The sequence below is a fragment of the Ammospiza nelsoni genome, chromosome 5, assembly GCF_027579445.1.
Source record: "Ammospiza nelsoni isolate bAmmNel1 chromosome 5, bAmmNel1.pri, whole genome shotgun sequence".
Classification (NCBI taxonomy): Eukaryota; Metazoa; Chordata; class Aves; order Passeriformes; family Passerellidae; genus Ammospiza; species Ammospiza nelsoni.
In genome coordinates this window covers 42,277,687-42,304,893 of record NC_080637.1, presented here as the reverse complement: position 1 = coordinate 42,304,893, position 27,207 = coordinate 42,277,687, and the positions used below count along the sequence as shown (strand labels likewise).

The window sequence follows — 27,207 nt, the reverse complement described above, 5'->3', positions numbered from 1 at the left end:
CTTTTGGGGGATCAAAGTGAAAACTTTTTATTTCCTGTTTCAAACCTTTTTAAGTTGATGCAGGTGCTTCTGTCTGGAATATATCCAAAGAAGCCAGCTTTTGTGAAAAGTAGATTTGGTATACTTTTTATGTCAACAGTTACTTATCAATGGGAGAAACTGCTCTGACTAATGAGGAGAGATCCCATTGAAAGGTTGCTTGACTTAGTGTTGTCTTGTTTGTCTTCACTTCAGAAGCAAACGCCTGGTTGGGTGCTGCACCCATTGAGACAGTTGTAACAATACTCAGTAAGAGTTAGGGCAATCCTATATTTACACTTTCTGGAGAAGAGAGTCTGTGAAGCTAAGGTACTGTAGAAACCAAATAAATAAAATTTGTAATCTGAGAAGAGGTAAGAGGGAAAATTTTGTTTATTTCCATGAGATTTTGGGGGAGTTTATGTTGCTTTTTTGTCATGAAGCAATGAAAGTCAAATGGACTTTTTTATTATGCATAGCAAAGACTCAAATGGTAGGGTTGATTTTTATAAGTACATGAAGACAACACACCGGGAGGAGGGGATTATGAATGCACAAACAAAGGAGCAGTTTTTCCATGAGAATGCATTGATATAAGCCACTGTCATTTACAAACCACTGTCACTTACACTGGACAGTACCAGGCTTTTATCATCAGAACAGAAGATCTGGGATAATTTCCCAAGATTCACTTGAGATCCTCTGTTCAGTTCTGAACACCTCACTACAAGGAAGACACTGAGGTGCTGGAGCATGTCCAGAGAAGGGCAGCAGAGCTGGTGAAGGCTCTGGAGCACAAGTCTTAAGAGAAACAGCTGAGGGAGCTGGGCAGCTGTTCTGCCTGGAGAAAAGGAAGCTCAGGAGGGTGATGAGCTCTCGACAGTGACCTGAAAAGAGTTCGTAGCCAGGTGAGAATTGTTCTCTTCTCCCAAGCGGAGCAATAGAACTAGAGGAAATGGCCTCAAGTTGTGCCATGGAGAGTTTAGATTTGACATTAGGAAAAATTTCTTCACCAAAATGGTGGCCAAGCACTGGCACAGGCTGCCCAGGGAAGTAGTTGAGTTATCAGGCCTGGAGGTATTTTAAAGATGTATAGATGTGATGCTTTGAGACATGATTTAATGGTGGCAATGCTCAGTTAACAGTTGGACTTGATCTTAGAGGTATTTTCCCACCTGAATGATTTTGTGAATATTCCCTCCAATCCCACTTCACTCTTTCTATTTCTTTTTATCCAGTTCTATTAAAAATACAAGCTATCTTATCAAAGGAGTGGGATACAAAAAAATGGAATCTGAACCCTATGTATCCCAGGGGTTACCTGAAGCCCACAGTGTCTTTGAAAACTGATACCGGCTGTGGCGTGGGGCAGATAAAGTTACTGAAGAGATTTTTGCTCCAAGAATACCAATCTTGTGAATGTCTGTCAAGGAGGACTGGCTAGACCTGTCCCTGTATGTTGGAATTCAGGTTAGTAATATCATTTGCCTTGAGTAGCAGATGATGCCAAAGTCATTCTGAATGGACTGCAGAGGACCACATTTGCACGTGTGGGTCATGAGACCTTCTCAGTGAGAGAGGGACTGAGGAAAGCTTCTGGGGCTGGATCCCATGATCTTTATCATGATAAAAACCATATCGTTAACACAAACTCTATTTCCCCACCTTATTCTGAGTGTTCTTGTAGACCACTAATGTAGACAGCAACTATAAAAAGTCTGGAAATGAAAAGTCTTACAATATTTAGTACAATACTGATGTGAAAAATTGTCATCCATCAGCACTGTCAAAGCTTATACTGGTGTTGGCATATCAAAGAGCTCCAAACAGTGTTCTTTAATCACAGCTAAGCTTGTAATTATAAAAATGTAATACAGTTAAGGTAGGAGCTTGAAACACAGTCTCGACTATACTGGCATCTAGTTTCAGTCTGTGTTCACCAATTACCCTTTTGTAACGAGGTCTCATATCAAGCAGGTCAGAGAAATTAGTTCTGGATTTATATCTCTATAAAGATACAGCCTATCAGGGATGTTATCAAAAAAATTCTGAGTCCAGAAACAGAACAGTGGCTTTCTGAGAATGTCTTTGGTTTAAAACCAAGTTGACAATTCTGTGATTTAAATTTCGAAAATCATCCCCTGCTTATATAAAAAAAGTATGAAAGGATTCAAAAGAAAGAAAAAAAAAAAGTGCCCAAATTCTTCTTAATTTTTATAAGTATTTTTTCCCTGATGTTTGCTTTGCACAGGCTTGTGCATGAACTGAAAATTCTTCAGATTAATAATTAATTAATTAATGCAGTTTATTATCTAGCAAAGTTTCTGTGCGTGAAAGACTAAGAATCCACTTAACATTTTTTGCTTCATACTAAGAATGATATAGGAGGACATTTTCATCATGTACATGAGTTCTGGTGTGTGCCAAGTATCAAAATAGCTGTTTTCACTTTTCTAGATTATTTTATTTATTTTAATTTATTTTGCCAGTGTAATAGTTCTTCCAACCCAAACAACATATAATTTGTAGCAGATGGTAAGAATTAAAGATCCAGTACAGAATTTCTATAACAAGTCTTATTTCCTTTTCTTTACTGGTGCTTAAAAGTCTAAGATTAAAGAAGATTGCTTGGTATATATTTTCATTATAATTCAAAAGAATATTTAATATAGTGGATTTTTTTTTTTGCATGAATTTGGCAGACAAGCAAGACCTCTGAAATAGGTCTTTAGAAAAAAATGTTTAATTAAGTATTTTATCCAAAAGACTGTCTTTTCATTCCCTGAGGAAGACAGATCATCCACCTCCATATAGTGTGAGGAGCTTTTCCTCCCTGCAAAGATAATTTTATCTTATGTTGCCTTCCCTTTTAAATTACTTAAAAATGCCATTGGGTCTATGCTAGAATTCTGTAAGTTCCCAGTAGGGGAAAAAAAAAGACAACTTCCTCTTTGAAGTTTGTGGGAGGTTTTGTTGAGTCAACTGAAGTCTGCTAATTTCTATTTTGATTGTGCATGTATTTGGATCCCAGTGCTTTTTTTACAGGACAAGAAATTATTGGCCTTTATCACGCTATAGACAGAAAGATGAAAAATTTCAGTATCAATCCTGGATGTTTGCTATGGAATTTTACAAGAAGTGGAAAGGGAAATCTCTCTTGCCAGTACACATGTCCTAAAAAGACTGCTAAGTGCAGGACCTTTGGAGATCCTGATAATCTCTGATTCTGATTTTATAGGAAGATTTCTTTCAAATTATAGAAGTTTTTAAATTCTTATCCTTTCTTCCAGCTGAAATACTTCTGTCCTTTAAATCTCCTGGCTCTTTCACTGAACTAGAATGCCACCTGATGGATTATTATCAGTAAATGTTTATTCAGACACTTTTAACACAAGTTCCAGAGGCAAAATTCATGTATAATTACCTGTCTCTTGGTAACTTCACTTCCCAGTACTTGGGAACTAAACAAACTGGCTGCCATCCAGGACAAGTTTAGGATGCATGGAAACTGCCTGAATCCCTGATTGTCAAGTGAGATTAAAGAGTGGACAAAATTTATTATGGATGAGATTACATTTTTAAAGAACCAGAGCTTATATTTTTAGAACAGCCAAATATTTTGCAATGGTACCATTATAGAGATTGAAAATAAATGTGTTAATTTACACATTAAAAAGACTTTTTTGTAGTTTACTGAATGTAATTGCAAAATACCTGAATTGCATTGATTTGCAAAGCAAACTCTCTATCACTTTACAGTTCTTGCTTATCACATCCATCTTGGTTTCAGCTGAAACACACAAACCACACTCAGCAGGAGTTTGGGTGCTCCTTACCAAGTATGCAGTAGCACATTGGCTGGAGCAGCCAGCTACTTCTGTCAAGAAGAGCTGCAAGGGGTAGAGGATAATAGCAGTTGGCCTGAGGTCATATGAAATGAAGTTGGCATATAGTCTTAAGCAGCTTCCCAGTTTTCCCAAGGTCTGGATGGTGGGAAAGAATGGTGTGACTCATCATTTTCTCAACACTGTAAAGACTACATATCTTAAATTTGTCTGATTCAGGAAATAGATGTGAATAACTTGGCAGAGCTAGAGAATGGTTTCTCCTTACAGCTGAAAAAGAAAAATATTGGAGAAAAAGTAGTTCTGCATTAGCACTTAACAGGTTTGGGACTACCTTTTATCCATTGACCTGAATAAAATTATTTCCAGTTCATTAAGAGTGTACCTTAGGAAGGGAACTGGCCTATAAGCATCTGAATACAGCAATTGGCTTTGCAAAAGCAATTTGCTTTGCTTCTGCACATATGGCTGGTGGAGTCTAGCAAGTTCCACTTTAACATTCTGCCACCAAATGAACAGTTGGATGAAAATTGCCATTCTCGTGGTCACACAGGTGAGTGCAAAGGCATTCTAGGAGTCCCCTGTGGATATACACCAGAGTGTAAAGTGTGGGGGAAGAGCTTCTAGGGTTGGGAAAGTTATAGAAAGGCAAATACAGTATTGCCACAAAAAGATCAAACAGCTATGAAAGAAGCTTGCCTGTTGAACTCATTTGAATGTAGGTAGCAATGGCACCTCCTCCCTGCTTATATTTGTAGCATGAACTTGCTAATTTCCTTCCCCCTAACCCCTTGAAATACCCTCATGTTATGTATTTTAGATATTATGTGCAGAACTGAGTAGAAAATATACTGTGTTTTGTAAACAACCAAATATATGTTCAAATATTTTGTGTCCAAAACATTCTAAAACTTACTTTGGAAAAGAGTTGTTATTAGTATTTTTATAGTCTGTGTTTAAATCAAAATGCAGAAAAATATCTCTGACACTCTCTGTTGCTTACTTTTACCATCATACTCCTTACTACACATCATTGTTAAAAAAATAAAGAGTGGTATCAGTCACTAGAAAAGTATGTATCTGGATTTTGTTATCATAACAAAGCATGGAGGGTGTGATCCAGAGATTTTTAGGTGTCTCATCACTGCAGAGTGACTCACTGAGCTGGAGTTATGCATTTTGTTCATTGGACTGCCAAAAGGTTGTTCAAGAAAACCCACAAGTTGACTGGGGAGCTTTGCAGAAGTTAGGGTGCCCAGATGGAAGAGCATGTGTGAGACAAGGATACACACAGACTTGGTGATGTCTGTTCAGTGAACATGTCTATTTTTCCACATATTGGCTTGACAATGTAAAATGCATAAATGTTGTGAAAAATTAGGGTCAGGAGTACCAGTGTACCCCTTGTTTGCCCCTTTTAGCCAGGAAGCCATAATAGACAGGAAATCAGCTCTAGAAGTGTAGGTGTGGCACTTGGGGACGTGGTCTGCTGGTGGATTTGGCTGTGCCGGGTTTATGGTTGGACTTGATGATCTAAGAGGTCTTTTCCAACCTAAATGAATCTATGATTCCATGGTCATTACAAGGTAGATATATCAGAGAATCCCAGCTCACCTCCCGTGAGTTGGAATGACCTTGGTTGCAGGAAATGCAACCCAGGTCTGCCACTCAGAGAGAACCCCAGTTGATAGGCTGTTGTATTTGGTGAGACTAGGGCCATTTTTGGTGGTCAAGGGGTGTACACTAGACTTAAGCCTTAACTATGCTTTATTCAGCAGTGCTTCTTTCAGCTACTCTGAAGTAATTTCCTGGGTACTTGAGAATGTGCAGGGGACATTGCCCGTTCCAAATGTGCTTGCCAAGTACTTCATTGTTCCAGAACTAGTTGGTCTAAAGTGGGTGACTTCTTTTTCCACACTTAACTCGCTTTTTCGGGGGCTTGAGCAATGTTTAGTACTCTAAGCAGTATTTAGGTATGGCCATGTTCGGTATTTAAGTTAGCGCTGCCATTTGCAGGTGTGAAGGTGTCACTGAATACCATGGAAATTGTAATTGGATTACATTCTGTATAAATGCTCTTCTTTCATTTAAAGATTTTTCTATTCTGGCAGTTAATTTCTTAATTGGTTTAAGACAGTTCTTCCATGACTTTAATTATTTAATCTCTGTCACAGCTAGATAACTAAATAGACCTAAGAAAGAATTACCATGCTTCTATGCATCTGGATGCTTTGTGGTTTAAAAAAATAATAGCAAAGAAATCTATTTTCTTGCTATTTACATTTTCTCTATATCTTCTTACAAAAGGTTTTTCAAGGCATAAGTATGAACATTGAGTTACCCGTCCATGACTGACCAACCAGGGTTGTCTGTGGCAGAAGTTCACAAGCTGTGTCTCAGCAAAGCAGCATGTAAACACTGTCTGAGGGGCCAATACTGAAAGATGTTCCTACTCCAATGTTAACAGAAGTGGAAAATAAATTTGGGAAGCCTAGCCCAGGGTGAACATTGTTCCATATTGTCAGCTAACCTTCTTCAGCTGTGGCTTGGTTGTGATTAATTGGGTGATTTGCTCAGGAAACTGGGCTGAAAAATTCCAAGGCTAATATGATTTGAATACAAGAAATTTTAAACTGGAGAACCCGTTCATCTGTGTAGTTACTGCCTCTCCCTGTGCTTAATGCTTTTTTTGTGGTTTGCTATTTGCTTTTTTTTAATGTCTTCAACCTTCTTGTGATTAGAAGTGTTATCGGACAAACTAGATATTTGGGAACGTCCAGACTTTCCAAAGAATGGTTTATTTAGCAATGTGGTATTCCCCTTGCGGCTTTCCTCTTAAGAAATTAGCTGAACATTAACATGATTGAATATCTTTCATAGCATACTGTGAAAGAGATGCTAAACCACTCACTCAGCAGCCTTTGTCAACAGTTGAGATTGTAAATGAAGTGAATAAATAAAAAAGATGTTGATTTACAACTGAAAGGGTGGTCTTCAACACATTGGATCACTAGCTGAGCTTCTTAAATGCTGTTTGCTGAAACTCTAGATTGTGGCTTCCAAGCAATAGTGCAAATCATTTGCAGAATAAACAAATGAGTGTACTTGAAATCCTTAGTTTTAATTATCCTTTTGAGTCTCATCATTATTTTTTCCCCTTGCACAAACTTAAATATTCAGTATTTAAGAGATTACAGAATCTAAAGACAATTGAATAATTTTTGAGCCAAAAATAGGAAGAGGCCCTTTGGTATACAGGTCTGCCTCCAGTCTGCTATATATCTTCAATTTAATGCTAATAAATGATGTGTGATTAAATTCTTAGGCCAGCTTTGAAAAATCCCGTGTTAACTTAGGGGTAATTAAATATGGAAATCTGTTATGAGTGCTGTGTAGGTAACTTTTATTTATGCTTAATAAAGTATAAAATGGGCATCTCTATTTATAAAGCTATTGTTTAAGGTTCCCATTTGTTCTGTCCTTGATTTAATTCAGTCTATTCAAGTTTTGCTCAAACAGCAGGTTTGGTCATTAGTAAATAACACAAAAATAGCTCAACCCTTTCATCTGTACAGTCCTTACATATAATGTGCCTGAAGGCATGCGTAATGTAAATATTTTGTGAGTGCAAATTATTAAAAGATTTTGTATAATAGACATGTTGAAACTAGCAGTATTTTGAAGATTTTTTAGTTCCTGTTGGATGACATGGGGAGAAAATAACCAAGAAAAACCTCAAAAAATCTCAAAATTTGCAAATCATTTGGTTTTAATACCAGTTATAAAATTATTATGCTTTTAAATCCCATCCATTTTTACATAGGAGAAAAAGTATTATTTATTTAAATAATTATATAATGTATAGTGATTTTAAACTTCAGAAGTACAAAAATTGACAAGGTGCATCAAAGTTCTGCTGTTATTTGGAGTGCACTACAGTGTTTATTAATATTACTTAGATGATCTGCTGAAAAAACATTTCTAGTTAAAGAATTTTGTTACTTTTTTGATTATTAGACTGTTGCGCTGAACATCATCCTATGACCATGACACAGTTCAGTACAAAATTCCATCTTTACTTACTAATCAATACTAAGGAATCCAATAAAGAAATTGTCAGTTCCTGGTGTGAACTCCATCTCCAACGAGGATATCAGGGAAAAGTCCCTGCCACTGTAACTGCCAATGCGCTGGTTTACTCCAAAGGTTGAACTACTCAGATTTTGTTCTTGAAAGCAGTACAGTTATCATTATAGTTGTAATATAGTTGCAGTATATAGTTGTCCTTAACTTCTTGCCTTTTTACTGCAATTTATTTCCAAAAATTGTGAATGAGGAGGTAGCCTGTTAACTTGAGATTGCCTTTTGTTTCCTCTGTGATTCTGGAGCTTATGAAGGAAAGGGAGACGTTTCTCTTGATCTCTTGAAATCAGTTATTAAACAGCTTTGAGCTCTAATACACTGCAAGGAGCTCTCAAACGTCCTTTCTAAAACTAGCAGCATCTTTGTTTGTATATATATAACTGCAAAGCTTTCTGTAGCTTAAAACACAGACATTTTGTAAGACGGTCTATTAATTATTCTCAATCCTTCACCTTGGTAATTGTTCTCAGTAATTATTTGTACAAATATTAAAATAAAATTATTTCTAAATACTAGTTTTGTTGAAGCAAGAGACATTCTCAAAATATATGCATATTGTAAATGAACTTTGCTCAGAATACTTTTGATTACTTTCTCTGTGGTGTCTGAGAGTACAGTTTAGGGGAAGGCAAGTGCAGGCTGCACTGAAATCAGCAGCCCTGGCTTGCCTCATCTTTGACAGAGTATTTCAGCTGTGTCAGTTACGTGGATCAGAAAGCTGAAAAATACTACAGGAAAACAAAAATGGAAGTTGTCTGCCTGGTATAACTGACTAAAACCATCCCTGCCAGTGCAGAAGGAGGGGAAGCTGGATTGTCTTTTCTACCAGCTGCCGACGCTGGTTTTACCTAAATATGTCAGGAAGCTGTATTCTAAGAAAGCAAACGACCAGTTTTACTTGCAGGATAGATACAAGATTTAAGAGATAAAAGATACAAGAAAGAGATTACTCTTGTCATTTAACAGCTCTTTTAGATAAAGTGCCTGGCACTGTTCTGTCAAGTTTATGAAATTCCTGAGCAATCTTTATTATCATTCTTTCTTAGGCCCTCTATATTACTATAATGATACATCTTTTTAATCTGTGATTTTTCTCTTGCTTTCCTAGAGAATTGTGTCGCTGTTGTTTCATTTGCTTTGCTCTTAAATTGAAAGGCTGGAGAGCACATGAAGGCGAGGGTAGAAGCTGGAGTTCTCTACCTGTCACACAGAACAGACGGGGCTGAGCTGTGTCTTAGTTTGTGCAAAAGCAAATCCTGATCTCAGTCCTGCCCTTATGGAGGCTGAGGAGCCTGCACAGGCAAATTCCATACTTGCCGTAAATGTACACCATCATCGGCTTTTGCTGACAGCTTCAGTCAGCTGGCAGAAGAAGCTTCACAACCCGAGGCAACTTTTGATTATCCATAACTTAAACGCTTTAACATTCTGGAGCTAGGGATCTGCAGCTTAAACTTGGCACGGGGCTCTGTGGGAAACCAGCGAAGCACAAGGAACAACAGAAGGCGAGGAAGTTCAGGCAGTGTAGCCAAGGAGACACCCAGGTGCATCGCAGCTAGTTATCTGGTGCTTTTCTTGTGAGTCTCACAAGCCTGTGTCAGTACATTGCATTGCTGTTTCCAGCAGGATTTAGGAGGGGAATGTAGTGCCAAAGCCAAGCTGGCACTTCTGAGAGGCCAGAGCACGTCACTTGGAGAAGATGTACTGTATTGCTGCTTGAGATGTCAGTACTTGGGCAGAGTCCAGTTGTGGGTTTGCTTGCAGTTTAAGTACTCAAATGAAATGGCTGTGATTATTAACCTTCTCCTTTTGTCTTGATCTACTCTGGTATAATTTTGTTCCTTATTATTTATCACATTAGAGCAACAGATCTATCAAGTGAATGACAAGTATACAATCAATTGTATTTTGATGATAAAGAGTATTGCAAGATTTGTATCTTTCTCTTCCTTGCAAACTTTGCAAAAACCCAGCTAAGAATGATCCTGTGCAAGTAACCTAATGGCTCAACACTAGGTTTTCCATTAACATTCTAAAGATATTTGCTTCCAGAAAAGATCAATTAAGTGCATTTTCATGGATTCCTGCCATGAAGATGATACTGTAATGGTGGTACAAGTATGCCTTCATGAAGGATAAAGAGTATTGTTGCCTCTAGACAGCACATATGAAAAACATTACTGCAATCTCTTGTTGCTTCATATTTGGCAATTGCTTACTTGGGGTTTCTTGTTTCTTCTTTACTAAACAGACTTGGATTATCACTTGCTTTTGTCTTCAACTCCTCCTACTTAATCCTCTTGTCAAAGCCCAGAGTTCCTGCGGGAATCCAGTCACAGATGATGTGAATGACATTGCAAAATTGGTAAGTACCTTTTATTTTACATTATTCATGTTAAAAAAAATTGTCAGTGTCTAAGGGCACTTACATTTCTAAGCAAAGTTAGTAAATCTGTATTGAAACTAGGGCAATATTAAAAGAAAATCTATCAACATCTGTCACTTGAACAAAATCTTTTTTTGCAGTGAAAGTAATTCCAGTGTTAATTGAAGAGATTACCTTGACCAAAATGGAGTGTGTGTACATATGTAGTTTCCTGACTCCAAACTTCAGTAACAATTGCCAAAAATCTTTATTTCCTCAAACATTCTTTCAGAGTAGATTGTTCCCCATGCAGATGAAAGATTATTGTCTTTGTGTTACTGACTTGCATGGAGCAGGTTGGCAGCAAACAGAGCTGAACTGAAGCAGAGTCTTTACCTCAGGTATATGAAAGACAAGTGGCACACATAAAAATAGTGTGGTATTAGACATCATTGTAGCCATCAAAGCAATAACAATTGAACAGGTTTTGCAGTCTTTGGGTGTGAGTGGGTTACACATGTTGTATGTTTCTCTGCTGGCTGTACACAGAAGTTGAAGTCTGAAAGACTCACAGCTTCATATAAAAACTAAATTCACTTCAGGAAGTTTTAACTGTTACTTAATTTACCACTGCATTAACCTGAAAAACAGCATCTGCTTGTGAAGTCAATTGGTGTTTAGCTCCACTGAGGTTAATAATTATGCTATTTTGCAGTAGTGCAGGATATAACACCAAGGTTTCTAAGAAATAATATATACTGAACACTTAGCAAGCATATCTTCATCTGCATTTTGAATCTAGCTGAAAATTGTGGCTTCATTGTGGGAAAAAAGTTGCAACATCAGTGTTATTATTGTCAAACACTTATATTAACACCCCTAGCATTTGCTGCCTGTGCAGTGTTCTTAACTTGTTTTCTTTGGTCCTTTTTATACACATTGGCACATAGTGTGAATCTCTAGGTGTGCTCTATAGTCCTACTTAAATGTTTAGTGCTTCAAATGAGTCCCTTTAGGCAGAATTTTGAAGTATTGGCATATTTATCCCAGATAATATTTCATCTCTTGGAAAAGTATTAAGCTTTAAAGTAAACCTGTTGACAGCATGCAAGAACAACAGAATTCCTGTGAGGGCTGGTGAAATTGTGTAGTGCAGGGATAGTAATAAATTTATGTCAATTATGTGTCCTGAAAACAAATGCTTTAACTTTCCCTGTAGTATAACTTAAATTTCAAAATCATATAAATACAGATTACAAAAAATGTGCAAGCAGCTTGAATAATCACACTGTCCAGGTTACCCTGTTCTTCTGCTGCTGTGGAGCTTGAGTAGAGTAGGGTTGGGCTGAGCTGCTTTGGACACTCCTCCATGAGGATGCTGTGTGGTCATTCTCCTGACTTAGACCCGTATCTTTCAGATCACCCTACAAATGCAAAATTGAGGTCCAGTTTCCAAACAAGTTCAAAGATACTTTGGGTTGGAGAAATGACAGACAGATGCAGACAGATGCAAAACATAGATTCTCTCTGTTTTGAGTTGCATGAGTTGTTTTGAGGAAAGCCTGTCTTCCTGTTTTGTCTGTGTTAATATTTGCAGAAATAATTTCAATGAAGTAACTTGAGAATTAAAAGGATAAGGTGAAAATAAGTTTAGTTCTATCAATTTAGTATAAGAACTCTTTGTTTCAATTAATGTGACTAAATTGCATGTTGATCATTCTCTTTTGAAATTCTGGCAACTAGACATTGAGAACGAAAATTTAAAAATACATAATGAGGTTTAAAGTACTTTTAAAACAAAACTTTGTTAGCTGACAGTGTGAATATGAGGAGGGAGAAGCCTAAAGAGAATACTGACTGGTCATACTACTTTGTAGCAAGTATAGGGTTTTTTATGCTCTATGAACTATATCCTTAGTACCTATAAAAAGGACTCCAAAATGATATTACTTAAAAATATGGTTCAGGTGACCCTATAACTCTTGCAAATTGAAGTAAAAATTTTGTACCATTTCTGCTTTTTGAAACAACATATGCTCATTGAATTAAGGAGCAATATTCTGATGATGTGTGTCTTCAAAATTCAACCCATTCCCTTAGCCACTCCTCGTATGACTCACTCTCTTGACCCCTCCCCAGCTTTTCTGCCCTCCTCTGTTGCTCCTCTTGCAGTGAATGGCCCAGAACTGGACAAAGGACTTGAGCTCTGGCTTCACCGGTGCTTGTACAGGGAGACAATCACTGCCCTGGTCCTGCTGGCCACACCATTGCTGATACAGACCAGGGTACCAATGGCCTTCTTGGCCACCTGGGCACATGTTGGATCATATTCAGCCAGCCCTCAACCAGCACCCCCAGGTCCTTTTCTTCCAGGCAGCCACTGTTCCCCTAGCGCAGGGTGGAGTTGTTGTGATGAGTGCAGGACCTGCCCTTTGCTTTATTGGACCTCAGACAACTGGTCCCAGTTGCCTGGTGGAGCCTGTCCAGCTCCCCCTGCAGAGCCTTCTCACTTTCCAGCAGATCAACTCTGCCACCCAGCTTAGTGACTGAGAGTGCTCTTGGTCTCCTTGTCCAGATAAAGATAATGAATAAACTGATACTGGCTGACCCCAATAATGAGCCCTGGGGAACACTAATCACCACTTTGTTGTGGCACCATTCATCATCAGTCTCTGGCCCCAGCCATTCAGGCAGTTTTTACCCAGTGAAAGGTGTACTTGTCCAAAGCATGAGCTGCCAGCTTCTTCAGGAATATGCTGTGGGAGACAGTATCAAGGGTTTTACTGAAATTGAGGTAGACAACATCCACAGTCTTTCCCTTTGTCTGGAGATTCTATGGGCCTCTCAGTAAGAGTTTTATTTCTTCACTCCAAAGAATCTGTGCCTTAGAACATAGGGTCTTTAATAAATATCCTTCTCTTTCACACTGAGAACAAATTGTAGCCCAGAGGATTTCACAGAAGTGTTATGTGTACAGTTATTGCTCATAGTTATTATGATGTTATTCACAAACTCTGTCACATTTGGACACAGTGATGTAAGCTTTATTCTCAGCCAGACTGTCATGTTTTTAACCCTTTTTGTCCACATTTGTGAGTATAGCCCCATCTCTGTGTACAACAAACTATCTGTTCAGCGGTAGTGCACAACTCCCATCTCTTAAGGATATTGCACTCTCTTCCTCCTGTCTCATCACAAATTATCAAGCATAATTGGTCTAGAGCCTGGCTTCAGTTTGGCATGAATCCTCCTCAGAGGCAGAGTATGATCTCTTTCATCTCCCCAAAATGTTAGTCTGTCCTGGGCTATTTCTCCTCACTGTAAAGTTACATCACCATGTCTCCCCAGCCATTCAGGTCTTCAGCAAAGGTGTCTGATTTGGCTCTTGATGTTTCACAGACCCTTCAAAGTTCACTTCTAAAACATTCATTGTTTTTCTTGTCATAATAGGAGAAAACTTTTTCTTGTAGTTCTCTGGACAAACAAGTACATTTTTCTTCCAAATTCTTGGTGGATAAAAATCCAGTCTATGAAAAATCTTTTTCTAGCTTCAGCTTCTGTAATTTTGCTCTTCTGTCTGTACACATGCTGCTCTGACCCATTCTCCTCTACTTATTTCCTTCAAGCTGTTCCTCCTTTTTTTTTTCCACTATCAATGGCAAGCTTCTTGGGTTTATCTTCAAAGGTACTATTAACACTGCCTGTGTTGTCATAACACATGCTGAGTTTGCCCTCAGCTTCTCCTCATTATTTTCCATGGTATCTGTTACACTGTTTGTGGTTGCAGGGAAAATGCTCCTTGATGATCCAGGCAGATGCCCATCCTCTTCCTATCTCATGCTGAAATTCTTTGCAGTATGAATCCATGTCCCTCATTTGGCTTTTTCTCCAGTATGCTTTCCCCCACCCCACACACACACTTGTACTGCAGTGCACCTACAGCTTGCTAAACAGTGCCACAATTCCCTATCCAGTCTTCGTTTATTTGGTACTGGGCTTGCTGTCAACTGGTACTGTAAACCCTCTTCATCACTTTAGAAAACTCCTGAGCGTGACTGTGGCTGTGTTCTGCTCAACTTAATTGTACTATAGGGATATGAGAACATGCCTCAGTCAAGATCCTGAGTGAATATAGACATTAGATGTCTATTAAGCCTAAGCTATTGGAGAATTAGTAAGGCATGCTGTGCAGTGCCTGAAAATGTGGGTCATTTGCCTAATCAACTTTGTTTTGAGTAATAAATTGAGGAGAGATGTGTGCTGTAACTTGTTTTCAGTGCTCTTAATCTGGATTTTCACTAGCACCATGCTAGACTCACACCAGAATAAAGAAGTGGAAAGAAATTCAATAACTATAAGGTTTTTGACCATTGGTCAATGTAAGTCCAAACCAGACTGGTATCTCTTAGTAGAAAAAATGACTTGTATACTTTGTAGGATTAAATTTATTCTCATCTAGGTAATGTAATTTTGTCATATGAAGAATATATCCTAAGTAAAATGCTCTTAAGAAGCAAAGAACAATTGAACAATCATTTTTTTTTTATGGTGAGAAGTTCAAAAGAGCATAATTTCATACCAATATAGAATGAAAGTATTTAGAGAGCATTCATTCTGCACTACTCACCACGTGACCTCCTGCTTCTTTTGTAATGAAGATGTCTGGAGGGAAGCACATTCCTTGATGAGCAAATGTTCCATATTATGAAACTGTAATTGCAGTACCTATCAATAAAGTCTGTCCCCATTGTTCTTTTCAGCACAGTAAGTCAGCAGAAAACTGCATCTCTGTAATTGTGCATTTGATTTTGCATAAGAATTAGAAATCAGTTCGTTATATATGTTTGTTAAATATGATCATCAAAACCTACATATAAATAGAATTTTCACTGAGCTGTGCAGTATGTACAGAATATACCTACATATTTTTGTTTTGTTCATTAGCAAAATCTAAAATACCTCTTCTTCCATGAACTACTTCTCTAAAGCAATTTTCTTCTTTTTAATTTTCTTCTTTTAATGTAGGAAACCCAAAATAATAGTCAGGATTTACTGACCAGTTCTTTGCTGGAGACATGCTGTCAAATACTTTGCTTTCGCATTACATCTTTGCTGTAAATATGTACTTTACACTCTCTGCCACGTTTGATTTTTATTTTTAAATGGATTTAACTCTCCTGAGTGAAGGGGTTATAAAAAATGATCCAGAGTTGTTATGTTGCAAATAATCTGCCACTATGACTGTAAAAAGTGTGAACGGAAATCGTTAGCATGTTGTCTTAAGCCAAATGATGAGGATTTTATTAACTGCTTCATTAGCAGATGAAATAGAGTGGATTGCAGAGATGAGGGATAGACTGTGGAATCTCCTGAAGGAAAAGAAGCCAGGGAAGCAGTGAGAAAGAGCTAGAGAGGGGCTTTTGACAAGGGCATGTAGTGCTAGGACAATGGGGAATGGCTTTAAACTGAAAGAGGAGAAATTTAGATTAGATGTAAGCAAGAAATTCTTTACTGTGAGGGTGGTGAGGCACTGGAGCAGGTTGCCCAGAGAAGTGGTGGGTGGCTCTTTCCTGGAAAAGTGTCAGGACAAAGTTGAATGGGGCTCTGAGCAACCCGGTGTAGTGGAAGATGACCCTGTCCATGGTAGGGAGTTGGAACCAGACTGTCTGTAAGGTCCCTTCCAACTCAAACCATTCTATTATTCTGTGAAAAGAATTGGAAAAGGGAAATATATAGAGAGAAATTCAAGGTAGAAATTATATCCAAAAAAGAAAGTATGTTTATTCCCATCATATGCTTCAGAGTAAAAAAGAAAACACTGACAATGGAAAATGGTAATTTTATTCTATTAGCATACTTTATCTTTTGTATGTGTATAAAAATTATATCCGTGCTTGTCTCCTTATAATTTTCATTAAAATCACAATAAAAGAAATTTTCAAGAGCAGTAAGCCTCACTTCAATGGATGTGACTGCAGATAGGTCATCTCTCATGTCTGCTGTTGCAATGAAAGAGTACTTTATGGAACCCAAATTACTTTTATATCCTTTTTTCATCTCCACATCTATGTGACCATGAACATTTTTTAAAACATGTTTGGGCTATGCAATGTTAACAGTGATGTATTAGATATTCAGACCTCTCTATGTCAAAAGTAATCTTACATTCCCCAGTTTAAGATTTTGTTACAACTGGGAATATAGCACTTACTGTTGGTTTTATATGGATTTAAAGATTCTTTAAAGAGCTAGATTCCCTGCTCTTCAACTCTTCTCAGCCTGTTAGGATATCTGCAATCACACACAGCCACTAAATCAGAGAAAAAATTAATGACATTTTAATAGCAAATCAATGCTTTTGGTTCCATACGTTGCTTGGCAAGATTATCAGTTGACATTCTCTGTACTAATCAAAACTGTTACTTCTGTTTAAACCAAGGTAAGTTGTGCAGGCAGGTGTTTTGTGGCCCCTGAGATTTATCACTGTACTCATGGAGCTAAGATGGGGAACTAATAAAAAAGCCATTCCAGGACTCAGGTGGCTTCAAGGGACAGTTCTTTTCCAAATACTTTTGCTTAGGCAGGACAGAGCCACCTTGTCATCTGCTCCTTGTCAGAAGGCACAGCAGTCAGGCACCCTTCAGAGAGTGGGTGTGCAGAATCCATTCATTCCTTTCAGGATCATTTGAGCAGATGAAAATCCAGTGGTTGCGTTTGGATCAGTCTTGGTGGTTAGTGTTCAACAAAATTTCAAGATTCATTTCAGCAAAGCAAGGGTGTACAAAATGCAGACCTAGTACAGACATATCTTTCACTCTTACATCAGGGGCTTTACCCTATTTTCTGTGTGTGAATTGGGAAGTCCAAGTGCAATACAAATGTAAGTCCCTCATTTTGACTGAGATCCATCGTTTACCAGCACAGCATCTGACACGTGGACTTCAGTCAACAAAACTTTAACAGCTTTCGTCTTGAGGCAGTGCATGTATTTTGTCTTTGACACCCTCCTCCCAGTGATCTTCATTTTTAGTAGTAAATTCAAAAATATCTTATCTGATTCACAGTCTGTCAAGGAGAGAAATATCTGCGGCTGAGCTGTTTGCTCCAGCTCTGATTGAGAAGGTGCAAGGGCTCTTGGGCACTTAAATTTTTTTAACTGTGCGTGAAAAGTGCTTGAGAGGCTCTGGTGCCAGGAAAGTAGATTGTATACATAATGCATGTCAATTCTTGTAGTGTGCATTTATATGGAACAAATTTAATCTTCCAGTGACCTTTCTTAAAGAACAGTGGTTTTGCTGGCATTGCTAAGTGTGGAGTCCCTCTAGAATGAGTATGGGAAACTTTGCACGTAGAGTAGCATCTTCACCATCTGTACTGCTTAAAGTGCTGCTAATCCTACCTCTCTAGGCATGCAAAGGAAGCTAGAAAAAATATTGAATACCTATTCATATGCTGTGATGCCGTGATGTTTTAAAGAAAGGAATAACGGACAAAAAATCTGGATGAGGATTTAGAATAAATCTGATGCTCTAAAGAAAGAACAAATGTGTTGAAATATTTTTCAGTATTTATAGCATCTTGAATCAACTCACCAAAATGCCAGGTAAATAGAAATTAATGCAGGGAATTTTAGTGGTGCTTCTGCTTTGGGAATGTGTAGGTATAAAAATAAAACAAGAATAAAAGAAGAAACAAAACTGGTTTATGGGAGGGAATTTTTAACGGTCATTTATACAGAAACTTTTCTAAAGCTGCAGGAGAATAGTAGATGTCATTGAGCTGAAAAATTGTATCTTAGCCCACATAAATTAAAAAATATCCGGAATTCACTTGTGTTTGGCTGTATATAAGCATTGCCCTTGATCATTTCTAGAACCATAATGTTTTTGAATAACTGGTTTAATTTTTAATTGAAACAAACTTTTAATTAAGAAATAAAACATTATGTTTTGCCAAACAAAATACTACCTAAAAACTGCTCAGGAGGAAAAGAAATCCCTGGGCTGGTTGCTATAGCAGCAGAATCAAAAGCAGCCATAACAGAATGATCTTTAACCTGAAGTAGAAATGTTTTTGTACCAAAGGAGCTACATCCGTGCATATTGTTTTTGACTATGTGGATTTCAAACCAGGATAAGAAGTATCAATTGACACTTTCATTGACAGAAGATAGGTTTATTGTATTATTAAGCATCATATAATGATGCTTTTGAAAAAATATTTCAAAAAACTGTGGATTTGTGGCCATCCGGTGACTGTTGGCCTGTTCATCTCCCAGCCTAGCACACTGCCCAGATGTTCAGCTATGTCTCACAGTAGCGTTGGAACCCATCTGTGGCAGATTGTATAGGATAATTCAGTGGGAACCCTTCTTCCACTCCTTGTCTTTGCTGCAGCACGCTTCATACTCGCCCCCTTCTGCAGAGCTGCATCTTACGTGTGTGGAAGCTCTCCTTTGCCCCAGGACATTGCTATGATATAATGATATTGCTCGTCATTACTGAGAAGCACAACTCCAAAGTTAATGTTGTTTTTCTGACCTGGTACATAACTAACCACAAGGCAGGCAAGTATTTAGGTTCAGATGGATGTTGAAGTTGGATGTTATTTGAAGGAAAAAGGGCAAGATACTTCTGGGTCCTCTATTGTCTATAGTAGAAGTTGTCATGTAAACACTTCAAGGCATTAAAAGACAGAAGGGCAGTGGAATTTCTGCAGTAAGGAAGAACATCAGATCACTTCTTCTCAACCCATTGTTGACTTTAACTTTGCTGGGAAGCAGTAGCACTGACCATGATCAGATGAGATCTGGGCATATTGCAGAGCTGTGGAAAGATGATTCACTTGTGAATAAATAAGTGTCAGTAGCAGTTCCACAGGAGAGTAAGCATGTAAGTAAACATTTTTGCCTGCACCTGGTAATTTACTGAAAGTTTGTGTTGATATTTGGTAGATTTTGTTGAATGCAGTAATGGAAATAAAGTCTTACTTTGTGTAGTAAGTAATAACATTTTTATTATCTGTTTTTATTATTTAGGTTGGAAATCTCCCAAATGATTATATGATAACCCTTAAATATGTCCCGAAGATGGATAGTCTGGTATGTACAACCACTTTAGAGTTATTCCCAATAAAACAGCCCACTGGAACCAGTAATGGCTGGGCTGTGACATTCTGTACCTAGTCCTATGTTTTAGCAAGTTGCAGTTAAATAATGTTTATTTCACTTTTCATATGGTTCCCAAGTATTTATTTAATAGAAATGTCGAGCAATTCCCAGTCCCTTGAAACTTTTATAATTACAGGGATCCTAAGAAAGTCTTTTTCTTCATATTAATTTTTTTAACTTATTTTTTTGTGAAAAGTCAAATTTTCATTGTGTTAGTATTTTGTCAATATTATTTCATTGTGTCAGTTGAAAAATATTACTTTCTTAAAGAAATAGGTTCTCAGTAATTGTACTTTGGAACATACTCTAGAAGTCCTTGTTTCAGCCAGTGGAAATGCCAGTAGAGCACAAGAAATACAATAGCCAGTAAAGAGAGCCCCAAGCTGAGCAAATGGTGGTGTCGGTAACTAAACAAACCAGTAGAATTTCAAACATACTTTGTGTTATTCTTTCTTTATAATCCCATACTTAATACATAGTGGTACTTTCAAATAAGCATTATCTATACATCTTAAAATTATATAACATTTTTATTTTAAAATTGTATTATTTTATTGATCAATCTGTTACATATTTTTTGTTTTTCCTCAGTTTAGCAAAAAACATTTTGAAGTTTCGTATTGAAAACTTGGTTGTTGCATACATTGCAATAAAAAGGAGGAAAGGAAGCAAGTTGAAAGTACAAATTATATTGAATGCTATATTGTTTTAAGACAAGGAGAAAAGTAAGAAACTCGTGATTTTGTCAGTTAAACTGAACAACTCTGCGCCTGTCTTAAGAATTAATCATTATACAACTACATCAGTAGCTGAAAAATATCTGCTGCATTTAAGAAGCTGGTTTTGTGTCTGTGCAAAGTTTTCACTGTAAAAATCCAATTTGTATGTGATAAACGTATGAAAATGTGCCCTACCCTACCACAATGTAGCAAATCTAGCAATATTCCCTATTGATATTGGAAAATTATGCCAGAAGCAACATTCAACCCTGAATAACAAGAAGATGGGAGGAGGAAAAGGAGGGTGCAGGATAGTGAAGGGCACTGAGTTGTGAGGTTATGGAGGGTTATGTCAGATGTGACAGTGTTTTTAAGAGTTTTGCTGGAAGCTTGAGGTTTTCACTAAAACTTAGAGTACTTTGGAAAACCCAGTTTAAAGTTGGTTCTTTAGACAGGAAAACTGCAGAATAAATGCTATGAAGTCAGGTACTAGGTCCTATATAAATAAAACTAATAGAAAATTTTCCATTTCTTAGAATATCCAATATTTAGAGAAAAAGGAATCAAGATTGGCTGCCACCATCCTTTGACTGCTGGGCTTTTTGAAATTCACTGGTCTTGCTGTCTGATGTGATGAACATTCACATCTGTGGAGGACGGCTGTAGCTTGAGTGCTGTTTCCCCAGCTTCCAGCCCATTAGCTGTTGGGCTGGATTGAGGCCATTCCCTCCACTGCTCTCCTGGGGGTGTTGGCAGATGAAGAAGGCCAGGGAACCTGCTTGAGCAATGAGTCCTGGTTGTTCTCACTCCCGCCTCTCTCCATGGTTCGGTTTTGACTGCCAGTATGCAGATTCTTTTCCATTCTTTTCAGTGCTTTGTCATCTTGGTGCATCATGTCCAGAAATTTAGATCCAGTTTACATTTACAGCAAGCAGCCAAGAAATAAAAAGGGAGAAGTTCAGAGCTGAGACTTCCATGTTCCCTTTGCACAGCACTTTCAGTCATGGTAATGACAGGTGCAGCTCTTGGCCACATGCCTTCACAGGAGAAGGTACTCAGCAGTATTCGGATCCCACTTGGCCAAATTCTTCTCTGGGAATTTGAGGCTGTGTTATGCATACCACAGCAAGGGATAAGTAGGCTTTACTCTGGTCCATGCAAGCTGGGAAACCCATGACTTGGCCTAAAGTAAATGCCTTTTGCTCAACTCTGAAGGGATTGAAAGGGTGCTCTGCAATTTTTTTTAATAGATTTTAATCTTCAGTGCATGCATGAAGTGGGAAGTGTACTCAAGGTAGCAAGTCCCAAATGTAGATGACTAAAGGTAGGAAGGCAGGGTGAACACAAAGCAGATGGGAAGCCAGTGTAGTGCATGTAACAGGAACAGACTGACCCATCCATTAAACAAAAGGGTTGTTGCATTATGCACTAGCTCAAGGCAACTGAGTGGCTTTAAAAGTAGTCTTGTATAGAATAAACTGTGTAGTCAAACCTGAAGGTTAAAAGGCAGAGATGACAGCAAAGGGCTGAATTCAGAAGAGGACATAAAATTTAAACTTCTACAGAGATGTAGAAAGTAAAAGCCAAATGAGAGCTACCCTGAAGTACAAGGGAAATCACATTTGCAATTGCCCTAAAGTGTAAATCTTGGTCAAAGTTTACACAAAATATCAGAGTCAAGCCTCCATTTCTCTTTGCAAATAACGTCATATTTTTCAATTAGAGCAGTTTTATCCATGTTTTTGGTAGGTATTGACATAGCAAGTGATTGCACAGCTTGACATTACTGAAAAGAGAACTTAGAGCTTTTGTGAAATACAGCTTTGTAGGTCAGAACAGTTCAGTTAGAGGAGACTCCCACACGCATGCTAAACCACAGGAGCAACAAAATAGACTCCCTGCTGGAATTGCCAAATGCTCACGAGAAGAAGCAGCAAGCTTATGCTAGTCCGTGCCAGAGGATAATGCTCACCCACAAAACCTCAAAGGAAAAGGTTTTCAAGGTTTCCAGTTCAGGGAAGCACAGTAGTTAGTTCTGTGTCAGTGTTCCCACCCCAAAGCAGAGGAAAGAAAACGCGTTGCCTGTCTCATGGGGGGCAGTGGGACATGGCACAACATACGTTGCTTGAACAGAATATGTTTCAACAAACTTTCTCTGATTTATTTGCTTCTGCCTCCCCCCTCACCTTACTGTCCTCAAAGGAAAAAGGGGAAGCAGACTCGAGTCAAATGCTATCCATTTTGCTTTTTGTTTCTTTCTTTTTGAAGTCATTGTTGAGATAATTGCAAAAGGTTATATCACTTACTTGCCACAGGTTATCATTGTGTGAAAGAGTTGTACACAGAAGTGGAAATTCAGGTGGAGCTGAACAATGTATTTACATTTGGTTCTCTAAGCCTGGAAGCCTAATAGTCTGATTAGTCTTCAGAAATGTGAAGTGTATATTTTTTCTTGTCAGAAACATTTACACATCAAAGCAGAACAACATCTGTGGATTTCGGTCTTTTTTAAAAAAATAATCCGTATGCAGATTTATTGAAGAAATTGAGTAAATGAGATTAAGCCTAGAAGTGTGTACATTGCCAAACATTTGCTGTGTGTTGCTGAAGGTGGATTCAGTGGGCGCTGCCTATCCACTGCGCAGCATTGGAAACTGGTTTAGTGATACTGAGAGTACTTTGGGTTTGTTGGGCCAAGATCTTTGTATCTGGAAGTCTTTAAGGAGACATTTCAATATTGGAAAAATACTGTTATATATGGAATAAATTCTCATAACATTTGCCATTAAAAAATTAGCTTTTATTGTGAAGGTATTTACAGGTACAAATTGCAGTTCTGACTTATGCATTACACGTATTTTTGCTGATCATGCCATGTTAGGAATTTTCCTGGGCTGTGTGACCTTTTCCTCTATTTGACTACTGTTATATATGTTATATATATATAAGTAAAAGAAGTTAATGACTTCCTCTAAAACAGCAAGATGAATTATCAGGTTTTAGTCATGTGAACAGCTGTACAAACTTTGTCTGCAAACTAATTGTATAGGTGTTAGTGTATACAGTGACAGGCTGTGCAAAACACTTTTGTTATCAAAGATTCAGGAAGAAGAAAGGCTTTTAGATCTAGAAACTGCTCCCAGTAATGACATTTAGTGAAAAAGCTGAAGAGAAAGAATTAACATTAACTCAGCTAAAAAGTTTAAAGGTGGATAAAAGCACACAGGGACTTCATGCAAAATTTTTATGGAATCCCTTCTGAAAATAAATTTAAATCAGGGATCTTTGGGGTCAACTGAGTCATGTAAGGTAACAGCAATAAATGAAAACTGATATTTAAAGAATTGTTAAGGCAGTAGGAATTGAAAAGAAAACAAATAGGTTAATGAAAGCATGGACTAGGGTTCATAGCAACATGTTCCAAGGCTCAAGTGCTCAACACACTGACACTTGGCATTCATTGAGAATTTAATGAAGGGATGGCATTTAACAAACAACCATATATATATCAGTATCAGTCAGAATAGAAATATTACCAAAAGGAATGAAGAGAAAATTGGTCACATTAAAGAAGAAGAATTGTAATTTGTACTTTTGAGATAGTTTAAATTGGAAAGAACAGTCTAATTTACTTTTACACATTGAGATGTTTACCCAGTTTTTACAAATGTCTGATATTTAATTTACATCTGTTTCTCTTTTTATCCCCTGACAGCCTAGTCACTGTTGGTTGCATTTGATGGTGCCTGAATTTTCAATAAGTCTACATAATCTCCTCCAGAAATTTTCAGATATTCCAGATATGTCGGATGTTTTAAGCAACTATTCAATCATCAATAATCTCACAAGGATAATTAATGATCTTATGGCATGCCTTGCTTTTGACAAAAACAAGGTAATTTTATGCAGGGTTTCAGCTTTTGTACTGGATACTTATTTTTTACTTTCTGTTGGACAATATTCAGTAATAGTTTAGGAATTTCCAAGGCTTTATTAGATTTGTTTTCATTTCTATTCCTGTGCATCTGAAATCCTACTTTGTTTAGAAATGCCCTGAATACACTGTACTAACATTGGTTAATTTTTTTCTCCTGTTTCAAATAAAAATTTTTAGAAGGAATTACAGTATATACAATGACCTGTATGCAGTTATTTAAAGTCAGAAATGCAGTGATCTTCCTTAAGATAATTAATCCATTCTGATCTTTTTGAAACTGGCAGAAATCTTCCTTGTGTATCCAGCTTAAGTTATATATTTTGCTAGTGATCTTAATGTAAATGTAAAGATGATTTGGTTAAAGTTACTAATGTACTCTTAGTATGTATCACAGTGTGTGAAACTCTAGAAGCTTTTCCAAGGTTTAATTAACTATTTTATATAAAGGCACAGCAAAGACCAGAGGACATTGATCCATTTCCATGTGTTTCTGGATTCTGACAGCAGCTGGAAGGATTCTTGTTCAAGAGATGTCTCATTTTCTGTGCAGGCAGGGAAGGGGGAAAGAAATTAATTTTCTAGTCTGTTATCCAGATCTGACCAGACTATCACTAATTAAAAATAAGTTGTATAGTTGAAGGTTTGGTCCTACAGAATAAAACAGGTGAAATACACCATGTCCTTTAGAGCAAGTATTTTATCTTCCATATACAGTTGTTTTTATCAGCTAAGTCCTTAGTTTTTGTAATTGGAGCTTTTCAACACCCAAAATGAATCCAATAAGTAAAACACTCAGGTGCCTTTAGAGTGGAATAACCTTGTAAGCTTGCTATGTAAGCATTGCACTGCTGTGAGTATTTAGATATTCCCTACTTTTCCAGTTCAAACTGAATTATCTCCAGACTTCAGTGTATATATTTTTTTTTCCTTTCTATTTTTGTCCTGATGATTCAAATCACTCAGCTGGGATGTGGTTGGGGAAGAGGAATTTTATTTTGTAGAATGGAAAAGTAAATATCCTGTAATTCAGCAAAACAACTAGCTGTTGATTTCCTTAGAGAATAACGATCTTAAGTCTAGTACTTTCAGCATCAAACATAAAATAACTTTGGAGCCAAAACCAGGAGGTTTTCTTTAGGACATACTTAAACCATGTTCTTACCACTGTCCTCCTTCTTAAGAGTACAGAGTTACCCCAGGCCAAACTTGACTTGCTGACATTAAAAAAAAATTAAAAAAAAATAAGAAAACCATTAATAATCATCATGGATCTCAATCTGGCATCACAGACATGTCTGTTAGACCTCAGAGCGACTGGGCTTCCTTGTGCTTCCTTGTTTATAGTTGCTCTTATTTTTAGGTCTGTTATCAGGGATCTCAGCCTGTTTCTGAGCAGTGGTGTACCCCAGCTATTGTATTTTGTTCCCCATCATCTTGATGACAATACCAATGATTGTTGTGTTCATGTGTTGCGATTAAAAGACTCATGTGAAACTTTGCGAAGTAATGTGAAATCAAGGGGGGTTTTTTAATGAGGGGAATTTTAAAAAGTCTCTTGGTTTTCAGTATAGGATGGGAGACTGTCTTTCATTCCTTAGCAATTTTGCAACACTGTATTAATAATTCATTTCTATTTGCAAAGCTAATTTGAAATCCTCAGATCAGAAGGCTTCTTTGTTTTATGAAGATTGTATACAGCTAATCTGGTTGTCTGCAGGTTAAAAATATAAATGATTTTGTACCATCTTTGGGTATTTTTTATCATTTGTTGAGGTGTTGAAATGAGCATCTCCCTTGACCTTCTTTCAAGCTGAATTCTATATTTTACTCTAGGATTTTGTAAAAGAAAATGGTCACCTTTATGAAGAAGGTCACTTCATTCCTGAGGATTTTTTTAGGCACTTTAATAGTACCATTGAGGTCTACAAAGAGTCTGCAGACAGATTGGATAAGAATGACTGCATTCTGCCTTCAACAGTAGGAACACCGGAGAATGGTAAGAGGGGTCTCCTTTTGGGGAGCAGAATCTAGGCAGATAAAAGTGTGTGATTATCCTTGGATTTCAGAGATGCTAAAGATCTGATACCATGCCTCCATGTCACCTTTTTACTGCAAGTGAAAATAACTACTGACACTGAAGGTTGTGTTTCTGTTCGAAGTCGAGTTCTAGTGCCATCACTCCTAGATACATCATTTCTCAGTATAATCAAAATAACCTTGCATTATGCTGCTCTGTTTCTATTCATCCAAAATATATCCTGAATTTTTTACATTGTCCTTCCTATCTTCTCTTAATGCTCTATTTAGTTTTATAAGGCGGTAAAAGAGCCTAAGATTGCACAACTGAAAGGAGAGGAAGTTAGGACAAACTGTAAATTGCAGCAGCCTCAAGTCACCTTCAATTTCATCCCACTTTTCCTGAACAGGGAAATGTTTACTTCATTTGAACATTTTAACAAGCTCAGGTCAAGCTCCTGCAGCTCTTTCTTATCCTTCCAGTAAATGGAGGGTTTGTATTACCTTTTCTTTTACTCTCTCCAGTGACAGATATTAGCTTTTTAATTAGGGCAGTGTGTCCAGTTGTACAGTTACATCAGTAGTAACTAGAAGCAGATCAGTGCCATAACTTAAGAACTTGTAAGCAGTAACTTCTTTTCCAGATTAGCTATTCAGCAGCAGCTCAGCATGTAGACACTTCTGCATCTTAATAAAACTGCCTTCTTTGGCTTAATCCACTTTATGAAGAGTCCTACAGCCAGCTTTTAAAACAGCCCTATAGCCCCATTAGAGTAGTCCTGTAGCCCTTCGTCTAATATAGAGGGAACTGTATTTTAAGTTTCATAATTCTGACACATTCATTTTCTATTTAGATTCCAGAGTCGCTGTCACAAAAACATTTTTGTTTCCTCCTGTTGCTGCCAGCTCTCTTAGGAATGACAGCATTGGCAGTAGCACTAGCAGTAACAGTAAGTACAAGTGATTGAATATATGTCTCCATTTTGTTCTGGTAG

General features: G+C 37.5%; 1 protein-coding gene across 4 annotated transcripts in view; it reads left to right on the top strand.

The window, feature by feature from the left end:
- KITLG (KIT ligand) overlaps positions 1-27,207 on the top strand; it is a 56,578-nt gene that overhangs the window by 15,340 nt on the left and 14,031 nt on the right. For 2 of the 4 annotated variants that reach the window (XM_059472100.1, XM_059472099.1), the window contains exons 2-6: positions 10,258-10,371; positions 19,409-19,471; positions 23,975-24,154; positions 26,030-26,192; positions 27,067-27,162. In XM_059472100.1, the coding sequence (XP_059328083.1) occupies positions 10,258-10,371; positions 19,409-19,471; positions 23,975-24,154; positions 26,030-26,192; positions 27,067-27,162 (616 nt within the window). The remainder of the gene's footprint in view (positions 1-10,257; positions 10,372-19,408; positions 19,472-23,974; positions 24,155-26,029; positions 26,193-27,066; positions 27,163-27,207) is intronic. The other 2 variants (XM_059472102.1, XM_059472101.1) reach the window with 1 other exon arrangement.